The sequence below is a fragment of the Nerophis ophidion genome, linkage group LG12 (assembly GCF_033978795.1).
Source record: "Nerophis ophidion isolate RoL-2023_Sa linkage group LG12, RoL_Noph_v1.0, whole genome shotgun sequence".
Classification (NCBI taxonomy): domain Eukaryota; kingdom Metazoa; phylum Chordata; class Actinopteri; order Syngnathiformes; family Syngnathidae; genus Nerophis; species Nerophis ophidion.
In genome coordinates, this window is record NC_084622.1 from 2,474,309 (window position 1) to 2,492,609 (window position 18,301).

The 18,301-nt window shown below is 41.0% G+C and overlaps 1 protein-coding gene across 5 annotated transcripts in view; it reads left to right on the forward strand.

Annotated features, from left to right (window-relative positions):
* The window catches only part of LOC133562885 (alpha-mannosidase 2C1-like), a 90,427-nt gene that overhangs the window by 9,836 nt on the left and 62,290 nt on the right, over window positions 1-18,301 (forward strand). For all 5 annotated transcript variants that reach the window (XR_009808927.1, XR_009808926.1, XR_009808929.1 and 2 more), the window contains exons 7-26: window positions 2,890-2,996; window positions 3,090-3,200; window positions 3,304-3,396; window positions 3,470-3,586; window positions 3,662-3,757; window positions 3,846-3,991; window positions 4,198-4,321; window positions 4,407-4,528; window positions 4,606-4,691; window positions 5,861-6,004; window positions 6,078-6,157; window positions 6,377-6,471; window positions 12,846-12,950; window positions 13,043-13,199; window positions 13,293-13,436; window positions 16,743-16,852; window positions 17,407-17,486; window positions 17,554-17,696; window positions 17,764-17,867; window positions 17,959-18,107. Coding sequence is in view for 1 of the 5 variants with exons in the window: in XM_061916696.1 (XP_061772680.1) it covers window positions 2,890-2,996; window positions 3,090-3,200; window positions 3,304-3,396; window positions 3,470-3,586; window positions 3,662-3,757; window positions 3,846-3,991; window positions 4,198-4,321; window positions 4,407-4,528; window positions 4,606-4,691; window positions 5,861-6,004; window positions 6,078-6,157; window positions 6,377-6,471; window positions 12,846-12,950; window positions 13,043-13,199; window positions 13,293-13,436; window positions 16,743-16,852; window positions 17,407-17,486; window positions 17,554-17,696; window positions 17,764-17,867; window positions 17,959-18,070 (2,276 nt within the window). In the remaining 4 variants the exon portion in view is untranslated. The remainder of the gene's footprint in view (window positions 1-2,889; window positions 2,997-3,089; window positions 3,201-3,303; window positions 3,397-3,469; window positions 3,587-3,661; window positions 3,758-3,845; window positions 3,992-4,197; window positions 4,322-4,406; window positions 4,529-4,605; window positions 4,692-5,860; window positions 6,005-6,077; window positions 6,158-6,376; window positions 6,472-12,845; window positions 12,951-13,042; window positions 13,200-13,292; window positions 13,437-16,742; window positions 16,853-17,406; window positions 17,487-17,553; window positions 17,697-17,763; window positions 17,868-17,958; window positions 18,108-18,301) is intronic.

The following is an 18,301-nucleotide window of genomic DNA, read 5'->3' on the forward strand; positions in this document are numbered from 1 at the left end:
TTCTTTCCCATTCTTGCTTGATGTACAGCTTAGGTTGTTCAACAGTCTGTGTTGTGCCATTTGCGCAACACATTTTAAATGGGAGACAGGTCTGCACTACAGTCTAGTACCTGCACTCTTTCACTATGAAACCATGCTGTTGTAACACGTGGCTTGACATCGTCTTGCTGAAATAAGCAGGGGTGTCCATGATAACGTTGCTTGGATGGCAACATACAGTATGTTGCTCCAAAACCTGTATGGACCTTTCAGCATTAATAGTGCATTCACAGATGTGTAAGTTACCCATGCCTTGGGCACTAATACACCTCCATACCATCACAGATGCTGGCTTGTGAACTTTGCGCCTTAAACAATCAGAGCACATAGCAACAAACGCCACTTCCTTCAACAATACCTCTAGTTAAGATAGTAAGTAGCTTCTGTGTTTGCTAACCCTAAGGGCAGACTTTGTAAAATGTCTATTTATGTACTGTAAATAAAGCGTTGTTGGCAGTGTTTGGATGTTTTTAGAGCGCTTTATAGGCGGAGTAGATGAATCCCATTTGCTTTGCATTGTTAACTGACTCGTACTAGAAGTTTTTCAAGCAGAACTCGCATAAAAGAGAAAGATGTATGTTCTGGTCTAACAAAAGGATTTTGGATAAAGGGCAACATTTAAAACGTGAGGTTTTCAGAGAAAACAAGTTCACATTACACATTTGTTTTAATTAGACATTATTAATCATATCAAGGAAAACAAGTTTTACCAGTGTGAGTCTATATTTTGCAAGCATGAAACATTTCCGCGAAAATGTGCATTTTTAAACATTAATTTTCGCAACAACCTCCATGCACAGGAAGGTTTAAGATACAAGTAAGCTAGAAGCTAGCATGGTTGCGAGCTAAACGTAATAAGACGACCATGGCGAATATAATATGTTAATTACACAGTTTTCAACTTCCACCCTTAGGAAGTTGGTCCATCAGGGAAACTTACGTTTTGTCTGTTGGATCCTTTGGGGCTTAAAGTTGTGTTGCTGATTTACATTGTTGTGTTGTGGCATTTGTATTTCTTGTGGCTTTTGCAGTCGTACTGTAGCTCAAAGTTGTTGTTTTGGGGTTTATGATATTGTCTTGTAGCGGTCACATTTGTCTGCGGGCTATAGAGCGTTTTCCGTTCGGGCTCCAGTACTCTGGAATGCCCTCCCGGTAACAGTTCGAGATGGTACCTCAGTAGAAGCATTTAAGTCTCATCTTAAAACTCATCTGTATACTCTAGCCTTTAAATAGACCTCCTTTTTAGACCAGTTGATCTGCCGCTTCTTTTCTTTCTCCTATGTCCCCCCCTCCCTTGTGGAGGGGGTCCGGTCCGATGACCATGGATGAAGTACTGACTGTCCAGAGTCGAGACCCAGGATGGACCGCTCGTCGGGACCCAGGATGGACCGCTCGCCTGTATCGGTTGGGGACATCTCTACGCTGCTGATCCGCTTGAGATGGTTTCCTGTGGACGGGACTCTCACTGCTGTCTTGGAGCCACTATGGATTGAACTTTCACAGTATCATGTTAGACCCGCTCGACATCCATTGCTTTCGGTCCCCTAGAGGGGGGGGGTTGCCCACATCTGAGGTCCTCTCCAAGGTTTCTCATAGTCAGCATTGTCACTGGCGTCCCACTGAATGTGAATTCTCCCTGCCCACTGGGTGTGAGTTTTCCTTGCCCTTTTGTGGGTTCTTCCGAGGATGTTGTAGTCGTAATGATTTGTGCAGTCCTTTGAGACATTTGTGATTTGGGGCTATATAAATAAACATTGATTGATTGATTGATTGTGACCTTTCTCGGCCACCGCAGGTATCCGCTTTTCTTGTTTTGATGATTGATGGTGATGACGGGCAGACAGACTTGAGTAGTGTTTACCCTTATCACTAAAATATGTGTTTTGGTAGTAAGCTCAGAGGATGAACGTGGCAAAAGTGGACGCGTGGCGTCCCTGGTTCAAGCCCCACCTAGTACCAATCTCGTCACGTCCATTGTGTCCTGAGCAAGACACTTCACCCTTGCTCCTGATGGGTGCTGGTTAGCGCCTTGCATGGCCGCTCCCTCCATCAGTGTGTGAATGTGTGTGTGAATGGGTAAATGTGGAAGTAGTGTCAAAGCGCTTTGAGTACCTTGAAGGTAGAAAAGCGCGATACAAGTACAACCCATTTATCGTTTTATTAAAAGTTAACTGGAAGTCTGATGTTACGAAAATTGATGCGGGAGTTAAAAATCCCTGCCGCCGGTCTTGTCTGGAAAAAAAAAAAATGTTAATAAAATACAAGTCAACTTGTGTTTGACAAGATCGATAAACCTGGCTTTGCGAAATGTAAGATTTGCCGCAAGAATATAAATAATAGCACTCGAGGATAATGTTACTGGATCGGAGCTCAGGGAACTGGTTCACATTCAGAAAACAAACAATACTCAGTAAAGTGATAATAATTTCATGAAATAGCCTATGCATGTTAATTTTATATTTATAATCGATGTGAACTCAAACTTGAACTGCAAAATAAAGATGAACACTTAACATTATTTGTCTTTTTGTGTATTTTCTGAACAATTTTTTACCGGCAATATGTATCAGCTTTAATGAACTATTTTAAATATGAAAAAGATAAAGATGATAATAGATTTAGAGGTAAAATATGGTGTAGAAATGCCCCCAATTACAGGAAATGCAGTTCTGATTTAAAAAAATAATAATTGGGGATTTGCGTGGCAGCTAATAGAAATGTTCTTGTTTTTCTTCAATGGGTTGGCCATTATAAACCCACATATCAAACATACACATATCTTGTAGCACTATATTGTGCTGGTTTATGTTTAATGTTATGCCTATTGTTGTTTTTGTGTGTTTCATCTAGCTTGGCTGTGGCCTTATGAAGAAACTATTCGTAAGTGTGCCAGGAGTTGGGTGACGGTGATCCATCTCATGAAAAAGAATCCGGATTTTGTGTTTACATGTTCTCAAGTCAGTTCCTTAGCAAAGGCAGCGTTCAATACAAATAGTGCCTGCCAATCCAAGGAATTATTTATATTTCAAACCCATTTCCTGTCTGCCCAGGCCCAACAGTTTGAGTGGGTCAAGTGCTGGTACCCAGGACTCTTTTCAGAGATTCAGCAATACATTAAGGCTGGCCGGTTCATTCCAGTCGGAGGGACGTGGGTGGAAATGGTAAAAGCCTGATATGTACAAAAACACAACATATCATTCATCTTATTGCCATGTTTGGTATTTCTGTGCAGCAAATTATTTGCTCATGTGTCTTGTCTGTCAGGATGGTAATCTACCCTCGGGAGAGTCCATGGTCAGGCAGTTCCTGGAGGGCCAGCTTTTTTTTGAGCAAGAGTTTGGGATGAGGTGTAAAGAAGTAGGTAGCTAACATCTTCGAAGTTTGATGCAAACGTTTGTGTCTTTGTATTACTTTTCTCAGTTTTGTTTAGTTCTGGCTTCCAGATACCTTTGGATACTCGGCCCAACTCCCTCAGATAATGCAGGGCTGCGGAATTTCCAATTTCTTAACACAGAAACTAAGTTGGAACCTCGTGAACACCTTCCCTGTAAGTAAAGGTTTGGGGATTGTTTAAAATAGAAAGTGCAACCTAACACCTGTTTTAAAAATGTCTTTCTTCAAGCATAACACATTTTTTTGGGAAGGCCTCGACGGCTCCAAGGTCTTGACTCACTTCCCACCTGGAGATTCCTATGAAACAAAAGGCAAGGTTGAAGACGTGAGTGTTGATATTGAATTGTTTAGTCTAAGAAGAAACTGTTTACAAACTTCCCCAAGCTTACATTCTGTTTGTGTTCTATCCACAGCTTGTAAAAACTGTAAAGCAAAACAAAGACAGGGGCAGGGCAAACCACAGTGTCATGTTGTTTGGCTTTGGTGACGGGGGTGGTGGTCCTACGCAGTTGATGCTGGACAGACTGAAGCGGGTCCAGGACACAGATGGCCTTCCTAAGTCAGTTCCTTTTTCCTGCATGTCACCAATTGAAGCCCAAACCCTTTCAAAAATTAACTAGTCACCAGTCAAATGCGAATTTCGCTTGTTTTTTTAACCACACTCATGCTGCTTTAATGCAAAAGGAAATGATTCACTTCAACTGATGTCGTCATTATTGCTTTGTTTAATGTGTTTATATTAGTAACACTACTTGTCTGTTTTAGGATTCGAATGTCCTCTCCTGACTCATTTTTCTCTGAGCTTTGGGCCGACTCACATCTGCTGTGCACTTGGGCAGGGGAGCTGTTTCTCGAGTTGCACAACGGCACGTACACCACACAGGCACAGGTCGAGACCGACTTCAATAATAAAACATGTTTAAGAAACATCACTTTTTTTTTCACAATACTAATGTAGATCTTCTGATTTTTAGATCAAGCGGGGAAACCGCCAGTGTGAGACACTCCTGCATGACATTGAGATAGCCAGCAGCTTGGCACTGTGTCAGGACACACATTTTCAGTATCCTGTAGGGAGGCTGAGAGAACTCTGGAGGTCAGAGTTCAGTTATTAAGCTTGGTGGCTTTTGTGTTTCGCAATGTCAAAGATGAATGCTTAAAAATCTCTTGCAGGCTTCTGCTACTAAACCAGTTCCATGATGTAATCCCAGGCAGCTGTATTGAGATGGTTGTAGAGGATGCATTGAGATATTATGAAGGTATATCTTTTTTAAAACTTTCATTCATAGCAAACCTGCCATGTTTCCCTAAATAGTGTGTAATAGATAGATAGTACTTGATTGATTCCTTCAGGAAAATTAAAATTCCAGCAGCAGTGTACAGAGTTGAGATCAATTTAAAAAGTAAATAATGGGGTATAAATGGAAACAAATGGAAAAATATTACAATAAGAATAAAAATAAAAAGCAACAATGGGAATACAAATATTACAGTAAAATAATAATATAACAATAGAAACTAGGCAGTAGTGACCATGTTATGAAAAAGTATTGCACTGTTATTGTTTTGTATCCCCTGTCATCCTAGTACCCCCCACCCACTCCCCAGAGAGGAGTTGTACAGTCTAATGGCGTGTGGGACAAAGGAGTTTTTTAGTCTTAGTCCTGCACTTGGGATGAAGCAGTCTAGCACTGAACAGGATCCTCTGGCTACTGATAACGCTATGCAGAGGGTGACTGGCATCATCCAGGATGCTCACTAGTTTTTCCACAGTCCTCTTCTCTGCCACCGTCACCAGTGAGTCCAGTTTTATTCCGATCATAGAACCGGCCCACCTGATCAATTTCTCTTGTCTGGAGCTGTCCTTCTTAGATGTACTGTTAATTTACTCGGCCAACAGGTACCAGGTGTTTATTTAAGGGGAGTTACGCATCAAGTTTTCACTTTGAAAATGGGTAATGTTAGTAATATGTATTAATAGTGTTTGTCTTCTTGTTGTTTTTTACAAAAAAAAATTACTTTTCAAAAGAATAAAGTACCATCTTTTTAAAAAACCAAACCCAAGGTTTTGGCCGCAAACGGGCTGTTTATTAAAAAAATGTAAAAACGGAGGCGTTTGTTTTTCCTGTTTACAGACAATGTCCTCACTCACTGAAGTTGTTTTTCCTTGAGTTTATCTCCATCTATAGACGCTTCCTGGTGTTAAGATGTCCCACTATTTACTCACCTTTGATGACTGATCTGTACAGCTTGATAGAAACATGGCTACTCACAGCTTTCACACGCAAGGGAGACACACAAAGCCTTTGTTTAAGTGAATGACTCACCGGACAAATAATGAAGGCACAGCGTTTAAAGAAGAGGCTACTTTATAAAGATATGTTGTTATTTTCCCAGAAATACGGACATTCTTCATTTTGTGTCGTAGATATTCGTAGGAGTGGTGCCGCACTCCTGCAAGATAGCCTTAGTGCTCTGGTGTCAAAGGGCGATGCCACAAGTGTATTCAACTCTCTGTCCTGGGAGCGCCTTGAAGTCATTCAGATTCAGGATGGCCCCAGCAATGAGTTTGGTAGGTTTGTTACTGTGGTAGATTTTCCAGCTATTCCATGTCCACTGCCCTTTTTTTATCTGTTCCACTACAGCTCTGGTGCGAGTTCCCAGTATTGGTGTGAATTTCATTCAAGAAACAAAGCCTGCGACTGCAGTTTGTGTTACTGTTCAGGTACATTGAACCCATGTGTCCATTATATCCACATATATTGTCCAGTGTTATCTCTAAAAGTGTTCTCAAACAAAGACCAAGTAGAGTTGTGAATATTTGATTCAAAAAGGTCTAAAACCCTCACAATTTTCTACCAATCTTTTTGCCAATTTGTCAAAATGTTTCTTAAGTCTTTTCTTTTGTGGAGAATATACTCAAATAATTGATTCTCTATTACAGGAGGACGGCAGTGTCCTCATGGAAAACGGCATCATACGCACTGTTGTGAAAAAAGATGGCACAATGGCATCACTGCATTTGATATCTGCAAACAGGTACTCCAGTTACTAAGTGAAGCTGATTAAAATAAAATAACTCAAACCTAATGTTAAGAAAACACTATTTTAATATTAGGTAGAGGTATACAGTACAGGCAAAAAGTTTGGACACATCTTATTCAATGTGTTTTCTTTATTTTCATGATTATTTACATTGTAGATTGTCACTGAAGGCATCAAAACTATGAATGAACACATGTGGCGACTTGTCCAGGGTGTACCCTGCCTTCCGCCCGATTGTAGCTGAGATAGGCGCCAGCGCCCCCCGCGACCCCGAAAGGGAATAAGCGGTAAAAAATGGATGGATGGATGGAGTTATGTACTTCACAAAAAATGGTGAAATAACTGAAAACATGTTTTATATTCTAGATTTTTAAAAGTAGCCACCCTTGGTTCTGATTACTCCTTTGCACACTCTTGGCATTCTCTCGATGAGCTTCAAGCACATCTGGGAAGTTAAAACCATTTCAGGTGACTACCTCTTGAAAATACAGAAAACACAATGAATGAGAAGGTGTGTTTAAACTTTTGGCCTGTACTGTACATCATTTTTATTGGCAGAAATGCTGTTGGGTAATGAATCCCTCATTTAATGAATTTTGTCTTTTCCTGACTTATAAACTTTGTTACAATATACAATACAATACAATAATACCAAAGCGTTGAACCAAACATAAGGTCCATGCATTTTGGTGTGAACGTTCACAAAGTTTTGGATGTGTCTGTCCGCGTGGTTTTGCAATCTGAATGTGTCGTAACGTCACAACAAAGTAGAAGCACTTATTAATAATGGATTAGATTCATTTAAAGGGCAGCACGGCGACACAGCGGTTAGCGCATGTGCCTCACAATACGAAGGTGCTGAGTAGTCCTGAGTTCAATCCCAGGCTCGGGATCTTTCTGTGTGGAGTTCTCCCTGTGACTGCGTGGGTTCCCTCCGGGTACTCCGGCTTCCTTCCACCTCCAAAGACATGCACCTGGGGATAGGTTGATTGGCAACACTAAATTGGCCCTAGTGTGTGAATGTGAGTGTGAATGTTGTCTATGTGTGTTGGCCCTGCGATGAGGTGGTGACTTGTCCAGGGTGTACCCGCCTTCCGCTCAAAAGCAGCTGAGATAGCCTCCAGCAGCCTCCGTGACCCCAATGGATGGGTAGATAGATTTATATAGCGCTTTTCTAGACACTCAATGCGCTTCACAAAGAAGTGAGAACCCATCATTCATTCACACCAGGTGGTGGTAAGCTACTTGCGTAGCCACAGCTGCCCTGGGGTAGACTGACGGAAGCGTGGCTGCCAGTTCACGCCTATGGCCCCTCCGACCACCACCTATTCATTCATTCACCAGTGTGAGTTGCACTGGGGGCAGGGGTGAAGGACACAACGGCAGCAATTTGGATGGTAAGAGGCAGGGAGCAAACCTCAGGTTTAAGTTAAGTTAAGCTCTCAACTGTAGGTGGCTGAGCTCCGCCTCTGTTACAGACTATGGGGAAATACAGAAAAAGGAAGGATAAAGTATTAATTTTATATAATCTTGGCATGCGCAAAATAACACAACATGCAACATGCAGTGAAATAAATGCTGCTAAAATCAGCTTTTTTAACACCGAGTCTGAATCCTTTGGAGAGTGTGCAGGGGTACCTAATGTTGCGCCGGGTTGAATCTATGACTGCGTTTACACTGCAAATTGTATTTTTTTTAAATCAAATTTTTCCAGCTGACTGTTTACATTTCAAGTAAAATGTGATCAATATCATAAACGCGCACAGACACCAATGTGGCACCAATTTAGCTTTGACGTCACTTGCATGCTGTTCAATAAATTGAAAACAAAGGAAGTTGACCGGATTCCGAAAATGAACAAGTAATTCCCTACTACTAATACAAAAAAAATACAAGTTGCCACCTGAGATATGGGCGCCAGACCTTAAAAATGAGGGTTTTTTTCACGTGAAAATAAAATAAATTATTCTTATGAATAAATGGATAGATAGAGTGTAATATATTTAGGAGGGTTCTAATCTTTTTGTGGCTGTTAAGTGGAGGAGGCGCAGACCTCAGCGTGGATCTACATTAGCTTTATTTATTAACTTACTTTTGTAAACAACTTACGCAACGTACGTAACATGTAAACAAATATGCCACAGCGTCAATTCCAGTCCTTCAACAATAATTTTTTTGGGAATGAAAATATATATCAATACATTACATGGTGCATATTATTTGCAAACTATAGATTAGAGATTCGCCCCCAAGAAAGAAGACTTGGCTCACCGAAAAGATCGATTTCCAAATAGGATTTAAAATACCTCCTAATGTAGCCCGAATCTGATGTGAAAATATCAGATTTGAAACACCTTGGAGCATTTAGACTGGAAAAAAAAAATCAAATCTGTGTCACTTAAGGTAAAATGAATCTGATTTAGTGTGCAGTGTAAATGGGGCGTAGATAATGTTTAGGAAGTTTATTTTTGACAGTGTCTGGAAGAAAAATCTAGACCAGAGACCTTCAACAGGGGGTCCACGACGACTGCAAGAAGGTTGTGAAATTTTTGGTTGATATGACTTTAAAAGTATTTTTTTTTATATTCCCTATGCCATTTTTCCCCTAATTTACATATCTTCCAATACACATTAACATTGATCCAACACACTGTAGTGTAGTTCAGAAATAGCAGTGACTCACTGTATCTTGCAGTTTTAAAATAAAAACATGAATAAATAATTATATCATTGTATTCATGTTAGCATTTAGGGCTTCACGGTGGAAGAGGGGTTAGTGCGTCTGCCTCACAATACAAAGGTCCTGCAGTCCTGGGTTTGAATCCAGGCTCAGCATTTTTCTGTGTGGAGTTTGCATGTCCTCCCCGTGACTGCGTGGGTTCCCTCCGGGTACTCCGGCTTCCTCCCACTTCCAAAGACATGCACCTGGGAATAGGTTGATTGGCAACACTAAATGGTCCCTAGTGTGTGAATGTGAGTTGTGAATGTTGTCTGTCTAACTGTGTTGGCCCTGCGATGAGGTGGCGACTTGTCCAGGGTGTACCCCGCCTTCCGCCCGATTGTAGCTGAGATAGGCGCCAGCGCCCCCCGCGACCCCAAAAGGGAATAAGCGGTAGAAAATGGATGGATGGATGTTAGCATTTAAGATAGCTAGCAATTAGTGCTCTCGTTGCCTGCGCGTGATTAGCTTGCCAATTGTTAGCTAACGATTAGTGCACCAGGTGTCAATTAGCAATTAGTTCGATAGTTGCCAGCTAGTTTTTAGCGCGCCATATATCTACTAGTGATTAACACACCAGTTGCCAACTAGCAATTAATGTGCTAGTTGCCAGCTAGCTATTAGCGAGGCTAAACTATATTATTTTGCCATCTTACTGTTGCTCAATAACAAGGTACCTTAAGCACCGATTTCATTTGAAACACAATTCTATACAAGATACAGTGCATCCGGAAAGTATTCACAGCACTTTTTCCACGTTTTATGTTACAGCTGTATACCAAAATTAAATAAATACGTTTTTGTCATCATAATTCTACAGACAATACCCCATAATTACAATGTGAAATGTTTTTTTAAAATGGCAAGTGTATTAAAAATAAAAAACAAACATCACATGTGTATTAGTTGCTTAATATATATCTATTATATTTGTTCAATACTTGGTTGATGCACCTTTGGCAGCAATTACAGTACAGCCTCAAGTCTTTTTGAACAAGATGCCACAAACTTGGCACATCCGTGATGTCTCTATACATTGCTGTATTTATCTTTCCCTCTATTCTGACGAGTGTCCCAGTTCCTGTCACTAAGAAACATCCCCACAGCATGATGCTGCCATCACTTTGCTTCACTATAGGGATGGTATTGGCCTGGTGATGAGTGGTTCCTGGTTTATTCCAAACATGATGCCTGGCCTTCGCGCCAAAGAGTTACATTTTTGTCTCATCAGACCAGATCATTTTCTTTTGTTTCTCCTGGTCTGAGAGTCTTTTAAGTGCATTTTGGCAAACTTTTTACTGCTAAACAGCTACTCTACCATACAGGCCTGATTGGATGTTTCATCTAGAGATTGTTGTCCTTCTGGAAGGTTCTCTTCTCTCGACAGAGGAATACTGTAGCTCTGACAAAGTGATATCAGGTTATTGGTCACCTCCCTGACTAAACTAAGATTAATCCAGTAATGTACAGAGACATCTTGGATGAAAACCAACTCTTTCCATCCAATCTGACGGAGCTTGAGAGGTGCTGCAAAGAAAATGGACTAAGCTGCCCAAAGATAGGTGTGCCAATCTTGTGGTGTCGTATTCAAAAAGACTTGAGGCTGAAATTGCTGCCAAAAGTGCAACAACAAAGTATTGAGCAAAGCCTCTGAATACTTATGTACAAACCCCGTTTCCATATGAGTCGGGAAATTGTGCTAAATGTAAATATAAACAGAATACAATGATTTGCAAATCATTTTCAACCCATATTCAATTGAATATGCTACAAAGACAAAATATTTGATGTTCAAACTGATAAACTTTTTTTTTTTCCAAATAATCATTAACTTTAGAATTTGATTCCAGCAACACGTGACAAAGAAGTTGAGAAAGGTGGCAATAAATACTGATAAAGTTGAGGAACGCTCATCAAACACTTATTTGGAACATCCCACAGGTGTGCAGGCTAATTGGGAACAGGTCGGTGCCATGATTGGGTATAAAAACAGCTTCCCAAAAAATGCTCAGTCTTTCACAAGAAAGGATGGGGCGAGGTACACCCCTTTGTCCACAACTACGTGAGCAAATAGTCAAACCTTTTAAGAACAACGTTTCTCAAAGTGCAATTGCAAGAAATTTAGGGATTTCAACATCTACGCTCCATAATATCATCAAAAGGTTCAGAAAATCTGGAGAAATCACTCCACGTAAGCGGCATGGCCGGAAACCGACATAGAATGACCGTGACCTTCGATCCCTCAGACAGCACTGTATCAAAAAACGACATCAATCTCTAAAGGATATCACCACATGGGCTCAGGAACACTTCAGAAAACCACTGTCACTAAATACAGTTCGTCGCTACATCTCTAAGTGCAAGTTAAAGCTCTACTATGCAAAGCGAAAGCCATTTATCAACAACATCCAGAAACGCCGCCGGCTTTTCTGGGCCCGAGATCTTCTAAGATGGACTGATACAAAGTGAAAAAGTGTTCTGTGGTCTGACGAGGCCACATTTCAATTTTTGGGGGGAAATATTCGACAACGTGTTATCCAGACCAAAGAGGAAGCACACCAATCAGACTGTTGGTGTGGGACAAAGGAGTTTTGTCCCACACCCCCATGCACCCCCATACCATCTGTGATGGTATGGGGGTGCATTAGTACCCAAGGCATGGGTAACTTACACATCTGTGAAGGCACCATTAATACTGAAAGGTACATACAGGTTTTGGAACAACATATGCTGCCATCTAAGCGGCGTCTTTTTCATGGACGCCCCTGCTTAAATAAGCAAAACAAGGCAAAGCCACATTCAGCATGTGTTACAACAGCGTGGCTTCATAAAAAAAGAGTGTGGGTACTTTCCTGGCCCGCCTGCAGTCCAGACCTGTCTCCCATCGAAAATGTGTGGCGCATTATGAAGCGTAAAATACGAGAACGGAGACCCCGGACTGTTGAACGACTGAAACTCTACATAAAACAAGAATGGGAAAGAATTCCACTTTCAAAGCTTCAACAATTAGTGTCCTCAGTTCCCAAACGTTTATTGAGTGTTGTTAAAAGAAAAGGTGATGTAACACAGTGGTGAACATGCCCTTTCCCAACTACTTTGGCACGTGTTGCAGCCATGAAATTCTAAGTTAATTATTATTTGCAAAAAATAAAAAATAAAGTTTATGAGTTTGAACATCAATGATGTTGTCTTTGTAGTGCATTCAACTGAATATGGGTTGAAAAGGATTTGCAAATCATTGTATTCCGTTTATATTTACATCTAACAATTTCCCAACCCATATGGAAACAGTGTTTGTAGATGTGGTTTGTTATTTTTGTTGTTGTTTTAATACATATGCAAAATTAAAAAATAACTTTTTACATTGTCAGTATGGGGTATTGTCCATAGAATGTTGTGAACAAAAAAGATATGAATTTTTCCATTTTGGAATAAAGTTGTAACTTAAAAGGCACTGAATATAAGTAAGTGGTTCCCCCTTCACCTTCCTCAGTTTGGGGGTCTTTGGTCTAGAAAACATTGAAGACTCATGTTTTACACCACAAAAAAGGTTTTTTTAAATGTAGATAAAAATCATTATAGGTCCCCTTCAACTACATTAAACTGTAGGGAGTGCACAAATATAATCTGTTGATGCTGTTGGTTTCAGGGAAGCTCTTTCGGTTGGCTGCTGTGGTAACCAGTTTGTCATGTTTGATGACGTACCTCTGTACTGGGATGCATGGGATGTTATGGACTACCATCTTCAGACAAGGTCTGAGTTATGACTATTACACCCATTTCTACGTCATTTTTTGTGACTTAACAACTGTTGTGTAGTTTTGATGGTTCAATGACTTTCCACAGGAGGCCTGTGGTGGAAGTGGTGCAGCCTGCTCATGTGCTCTCTTCGCATGAACTCAGAGGAAGTGTCAGCTTCACGCTGAGGATCAGCGACAAGAGTACAGTCACACAGGAGATTGTGATGGACGCCATGTGTCCTTACATTAAGTTCAACACGCAGGTATACTCTTTTTTGCTTTTTAATTGATTCAAACGCAACTCTTTTGATGACAGCGTAGCGCTAGATGAAAATGCCAACTTTCTCCGTTGCCAGGTGAACTGGGCCGAGTCACACAAGTTTCTTAAGGTTGAATTCCCAGTGCAAGTGCACAGTCCCAACGCAACGTATGAGATTCAGTTTGGTCATCTGCAGAGACCTACACACAGGAACACATCGTGGGACTGGGCCAGATTTGAAGTATGTGTACTGCATTTGCCAGTGACGGAACAAATTAGAGTCAGGCTAGGGGCCCTTCAACCCTGTGATATAGAGCGAAACAGCACAGGCTTGTAGTTGGGCAATCAAGGTGAAGGTAGATGTATTTTTATAGCACATTTACAAAACAGACTACTGCCCCAAAGTGCTGTACAGATTAAAACAGAAAGTTAAAATATTTAAAAGAATCCTCAAAATCACTTGGACTTAGACTTGGACAAACTTTAATGATGCACGAGGGAAATTGTTCCACACAGTAGCTCAGTTACAAAGGATGGAAAGGAAAATGCAGGTACAAAATAGACTAAAAGTGTACCATAGTAGTAATATGAAATATAACATATATGTAATATTTACATAATATATGTGCAGTATATGGAATATACTGATATATTATACTTGTGGAGGTTGCTCTCCAGGGGGTTCTTCGGACCACCAATCACCGACATGAGAGCCCAGATCATGGTTACAATACAGTTGTATTTGGTATAGTTCAGCGGGTTGCTTTCCAGCAATTGTCTTTTGTCCGTGACCGTCACGCTCTCGCTCTCAATCCAGCTCCCCCCCAGCTCCAACAACCTCTCTTCTCCTGGCTGCTGCTTATACAGGGCGACAGGTGATTAGATGACAAGGTCCACCTGGGTCATTCATGCACCTGTCTCTGTCTTCGAGGCCGGTCCTGGCACATCTCATTCCGCTGCAGGCCCGCAGGCCACACACTCCACAATCATACATACAATATATAACAATTACCATGTACAATATTACAGTATATGTAACAGCTGCAGCATAAAATAGAGAGTAGATCCAGCAGAAAAGAGACATTATAAACAAAGAGAGGTAGCTAACAAACTGTAGAAGGTGTCAGGTACAGACACCTATAGACAGACACTATAAGCACAAAGCATTCCATATATAAAACACATTTAAAATGCATAAGAACTGTGTAAAAAACTAAAAAAAATCTATCAAACAGTTCAAAATGGATAAAAAGAAAGAAGATAAAATGTCCATATATATGTCCAGCTCAGTTTGTGTTAAAACATCAGCGCAAAAACTAAGTTTTAAAGAAGATTTAAAAGTATCGAGAGATGTTGCCGTTTTGAGATTCAGAGGTAGAGCGTTCCAAAGTTTAGGCCTGCTACTCCAAAAGCTGATTGATGCCAATGTATAATGAGTTACAAGTGTCCAAGCGGGATGTATACATGACTAACTGGTTTATGGGAAGGTAAAATGTGACCTTCTGCATTTGACCCATCCCGTTGATCACTCCTGGGAAGTGAGGAGAGCAGTGGGCAGCAGCAATACCACGCCCGTGAATCATTAATGGTGATTTAATCCCCAATTCCAACGCTTGATGCTGAGTGCCAAGCAGGGAGGCAATGGATCCCATTTTTATAGTCTTTGGTATGTGTCGGCCGGGGTTTGAACCCACAACCTACCGATCTCAGGGCGGACACTCTAACCACTAGGCCACTGAGTAGGTTAGAGTAAGAAGGTAAGTTTTTACCAATGAGCTTAGTTGTTTAAGTTTAAAAGAGTTAACAATCAAAACAACAAGACATTTATCATAAAGGCAGGACCACGATGACCAGGAGCACTGTTCAGGCCAGAAACCACATGGCACGCTCGCCTCTCACACCGGCAGCATGCTCGGAGCAGTAGGAAAAACTACACACAACGCTGCACTTACTCTCTCTTTTTCCTTTCCTTTGCCACTCTCCTTATGTTTATATGAACTACCACTCATTGGTACCACTTTGTGGTAAAAATGCTCACTTTTTTGTACTCTGTTGACAAATGTGACTGATGACATTGGTGGACGGTTAATGACGACTTTACCCAAAATACACTTGGAGAAAAAGACTTGCAAATTTGCGTGTCGCAAAGTGAAATGTGAGAGTGAACATAAAGCCAGTCATGCAGCACACCATTTTATTTAATATTTAGTCGGGCTGTGAATCTTTGGGCACCACACGATTCGATTCCACTCTTGGAGGTAGCGATTCAATTCCGAATCGATTCTCGATTTCTCCATTAAAATAGATAAACAGCTCTGACCAATTTCTATATTACTTAAAAGACACGGGTTTTGTTTAATAAAATGCTTCCCAAACATTTAATAAAGTCAAATACAAATAAAGCAACAAGAAAAGTATCCCACACTTCTCTTTTCTAAAGTAAATCTGTACAGCAGATATGGACATCTACATCAGCAATATGATTTCCTGAGTGGCTGGACAGGACAGATTGGGAAAAATAATCAAATTAAAAATTGTTTTTTTTTTCCAATTAAAAATCGATTTTTTATGGGGTTTTTTTAAATGATTAAGTAAAAATGGTTACAAATATGGGCAGCACGGTGGTAGAGGGATTGGTGCATCTGCCTCACAATACGAAGGTCCTGAGTAGTCCTGGGCTCTCGATCTTTCTGTGTGGAGTTGTCCTGTTCTCCCCGTGACTGTGTGGGTTCCCTCTGAGTACTCCGGCTTCCTCCCACCTCCAAAGACATGCACCTGGGGATAGGTTGATTGGCAACACTAAATGGCCCCTCGTGTGTGAATGTTGTCTGTCTATCTGTGTTGGACTTGCGATGAGGTGGCGACTTGTCCAGGGTCTACCCCGCTTTCCGCCCGAATGCACCTGTGATGGCGACCCCAAAAAAAGGGACAAGCGGTAGAAAAAAAGGATGGATGGATGGGTTACAAATATGAATAGCAATTAATCTAAAAATTGTTTATTTTTTTTACACCCCAAATATTTACACCTACTAAATTACTAAAGTCAGTCTTGTAAAGTTTTTAGCAACCTTGATTCATCCTGACTGGGGCAACCTGTAAGCCCACGTACGTGCAGCTCTTTTATCGGTGGTGATTAGAATGCTGGAGAGGGACAAGCAGCAGAAGATGGATGGATGGACACTTGATCTGAGCTTCTCCAGGCCCAAACAGTGGTAGAAGCACACCCTCTCCTGCCCCTTTAGTCCCTGTTTAGGTTAGGTCCCCACTGTGAAGGGCTAGGCTCCCAGCACTCCGTTTGCTACACCGCTGGCATTTGCTTCATTTTCATCCATGCTAATGTATTGTTACACCTACTAAAAGTTACAAATTAACTGGACTGTAGACTTACACAGGTTGACAATAAAACTGCAGTAAATAAAAAGGGTGTGGCAATACAGTACTTTTGTCCATACACCTTATAAAAACACTACAACTAGTGTAATGTAGTTATTTTGAATGATGTTTTGTCCTCTTTTTCTATTTGCCACCATGTTTCTTTTCTCCTCAGGTATGGGGTCATAAATGGGCCGATTTGTCAGAGCACAATTTTGGAGTGGCACTGCTCAATGACTGCAAGTACGGGTATTCGGTCTTCAAGAACACAATGGCGCTCTCGCTGTAAGTCAACGTTTGAATAAAACACTAATTACACTGTTGAGTCGCAGTTGAAAGAGATGGGATGTATGGCTCCTTCAAGGGAGACCAATCTTGTGCGATCTTGTGGTGCCACCCGTGTCCAAAGAGCCGTTAGAAATACCGGCTCATTATATGTTGTTTGCTTTAACTCAAACATCACTTGCAGCAGTTACAAAATGTATCTTTTAGTAATTCAAACTTGCATGTCTCACCAATATTTACTCTGTTGGTGGAAATTATTCTGAAATATTATTACAATTTTAATTTGCATTGTATACATTACATTGGGTGGTACCTGTTGTGCCTTCCCTGAGTCTTCCTCTCAGGTAATAAAACACACATGTCAATCCCAAGTTCTTTTGGATGACACATATGTTGAGTAAAAAGACTCCAGAGACAGAATAGTACAATACCAAGTTTTACTGAAGCTTCAGGAGACCAGCCCTTACAGTGCGACAATAGCATCAGCAAGAAGAGGTCTAAATCAATTAAAAGATCCGTTCAAAACAGTTCATTTGAATACTTCTTTATCTCAGGTTGAGGGCGCCAAAGGCTCCAGATGCCAACGCTGATATGGGATCTCATCACTTCACCTATGCAATCATGCCACACGCAGGTTAATCCCACTTTAGGTTGTATTTACCACGTTTGAATGTTCACTTTTATCCTATTTTGTATTGCAGGGACCTTACAAGATGCCGGAGTCATCCAATGTTCGTACAACCTCAATTACCCTTTAAGGTTAACCCCGTCCTCCTCTGACATGGCGCTCTGGAGCGCCTTTTCCATTAGCCCTGCAGCTGTCATCCTAGAGACTGTTAAACAGGTATCACACCGACCAGAACCTTGACCTATGTTGAATAAGTATGCTCAGCCTGCATTTACAACAACAGGCGGAAGGCAGGAAGGGAGCCCTCCTTGTCAGAATGTACGAGGCTTACGGCGGAGGTGTGACTGCAACCCTCCACACAACTCTTCCAATCAAGGAGGCCTGGCAGTAAGTAGCATTTCTGCAATGTCACATTTTATACAGAATATCATTAAATAAAACGTATGTGTGTTGACTACAATATACTATTTCCTTTCAGTTGTGATCTTTTAGAGCAAACAGACACTACTCAGCCAGCATGTGACTCTGCAGATGGGATCATTCTCCACTTCACTCCATTCCAACTTAGATCGCTGCTGCTTATATTTTAAACAGCAAGTCATCAGACACAGAGTGGAACCTCTTAAGGTAATTTTAGGGAAAGTTTGCCTTAAGTTGCACAAATTGTCCTCAAGTGACATCATTTAATTCAAATGTACATGTGGGTTTTTTTGTGATGTCACAATAGAAGATTGGTAACACGTTGGTGTCCTGGCTGCTCAGTACAAAATTGCTAATAATGAAGGAACAACTCAGGAAAATACTGTGGGGCAAAAAAGTAT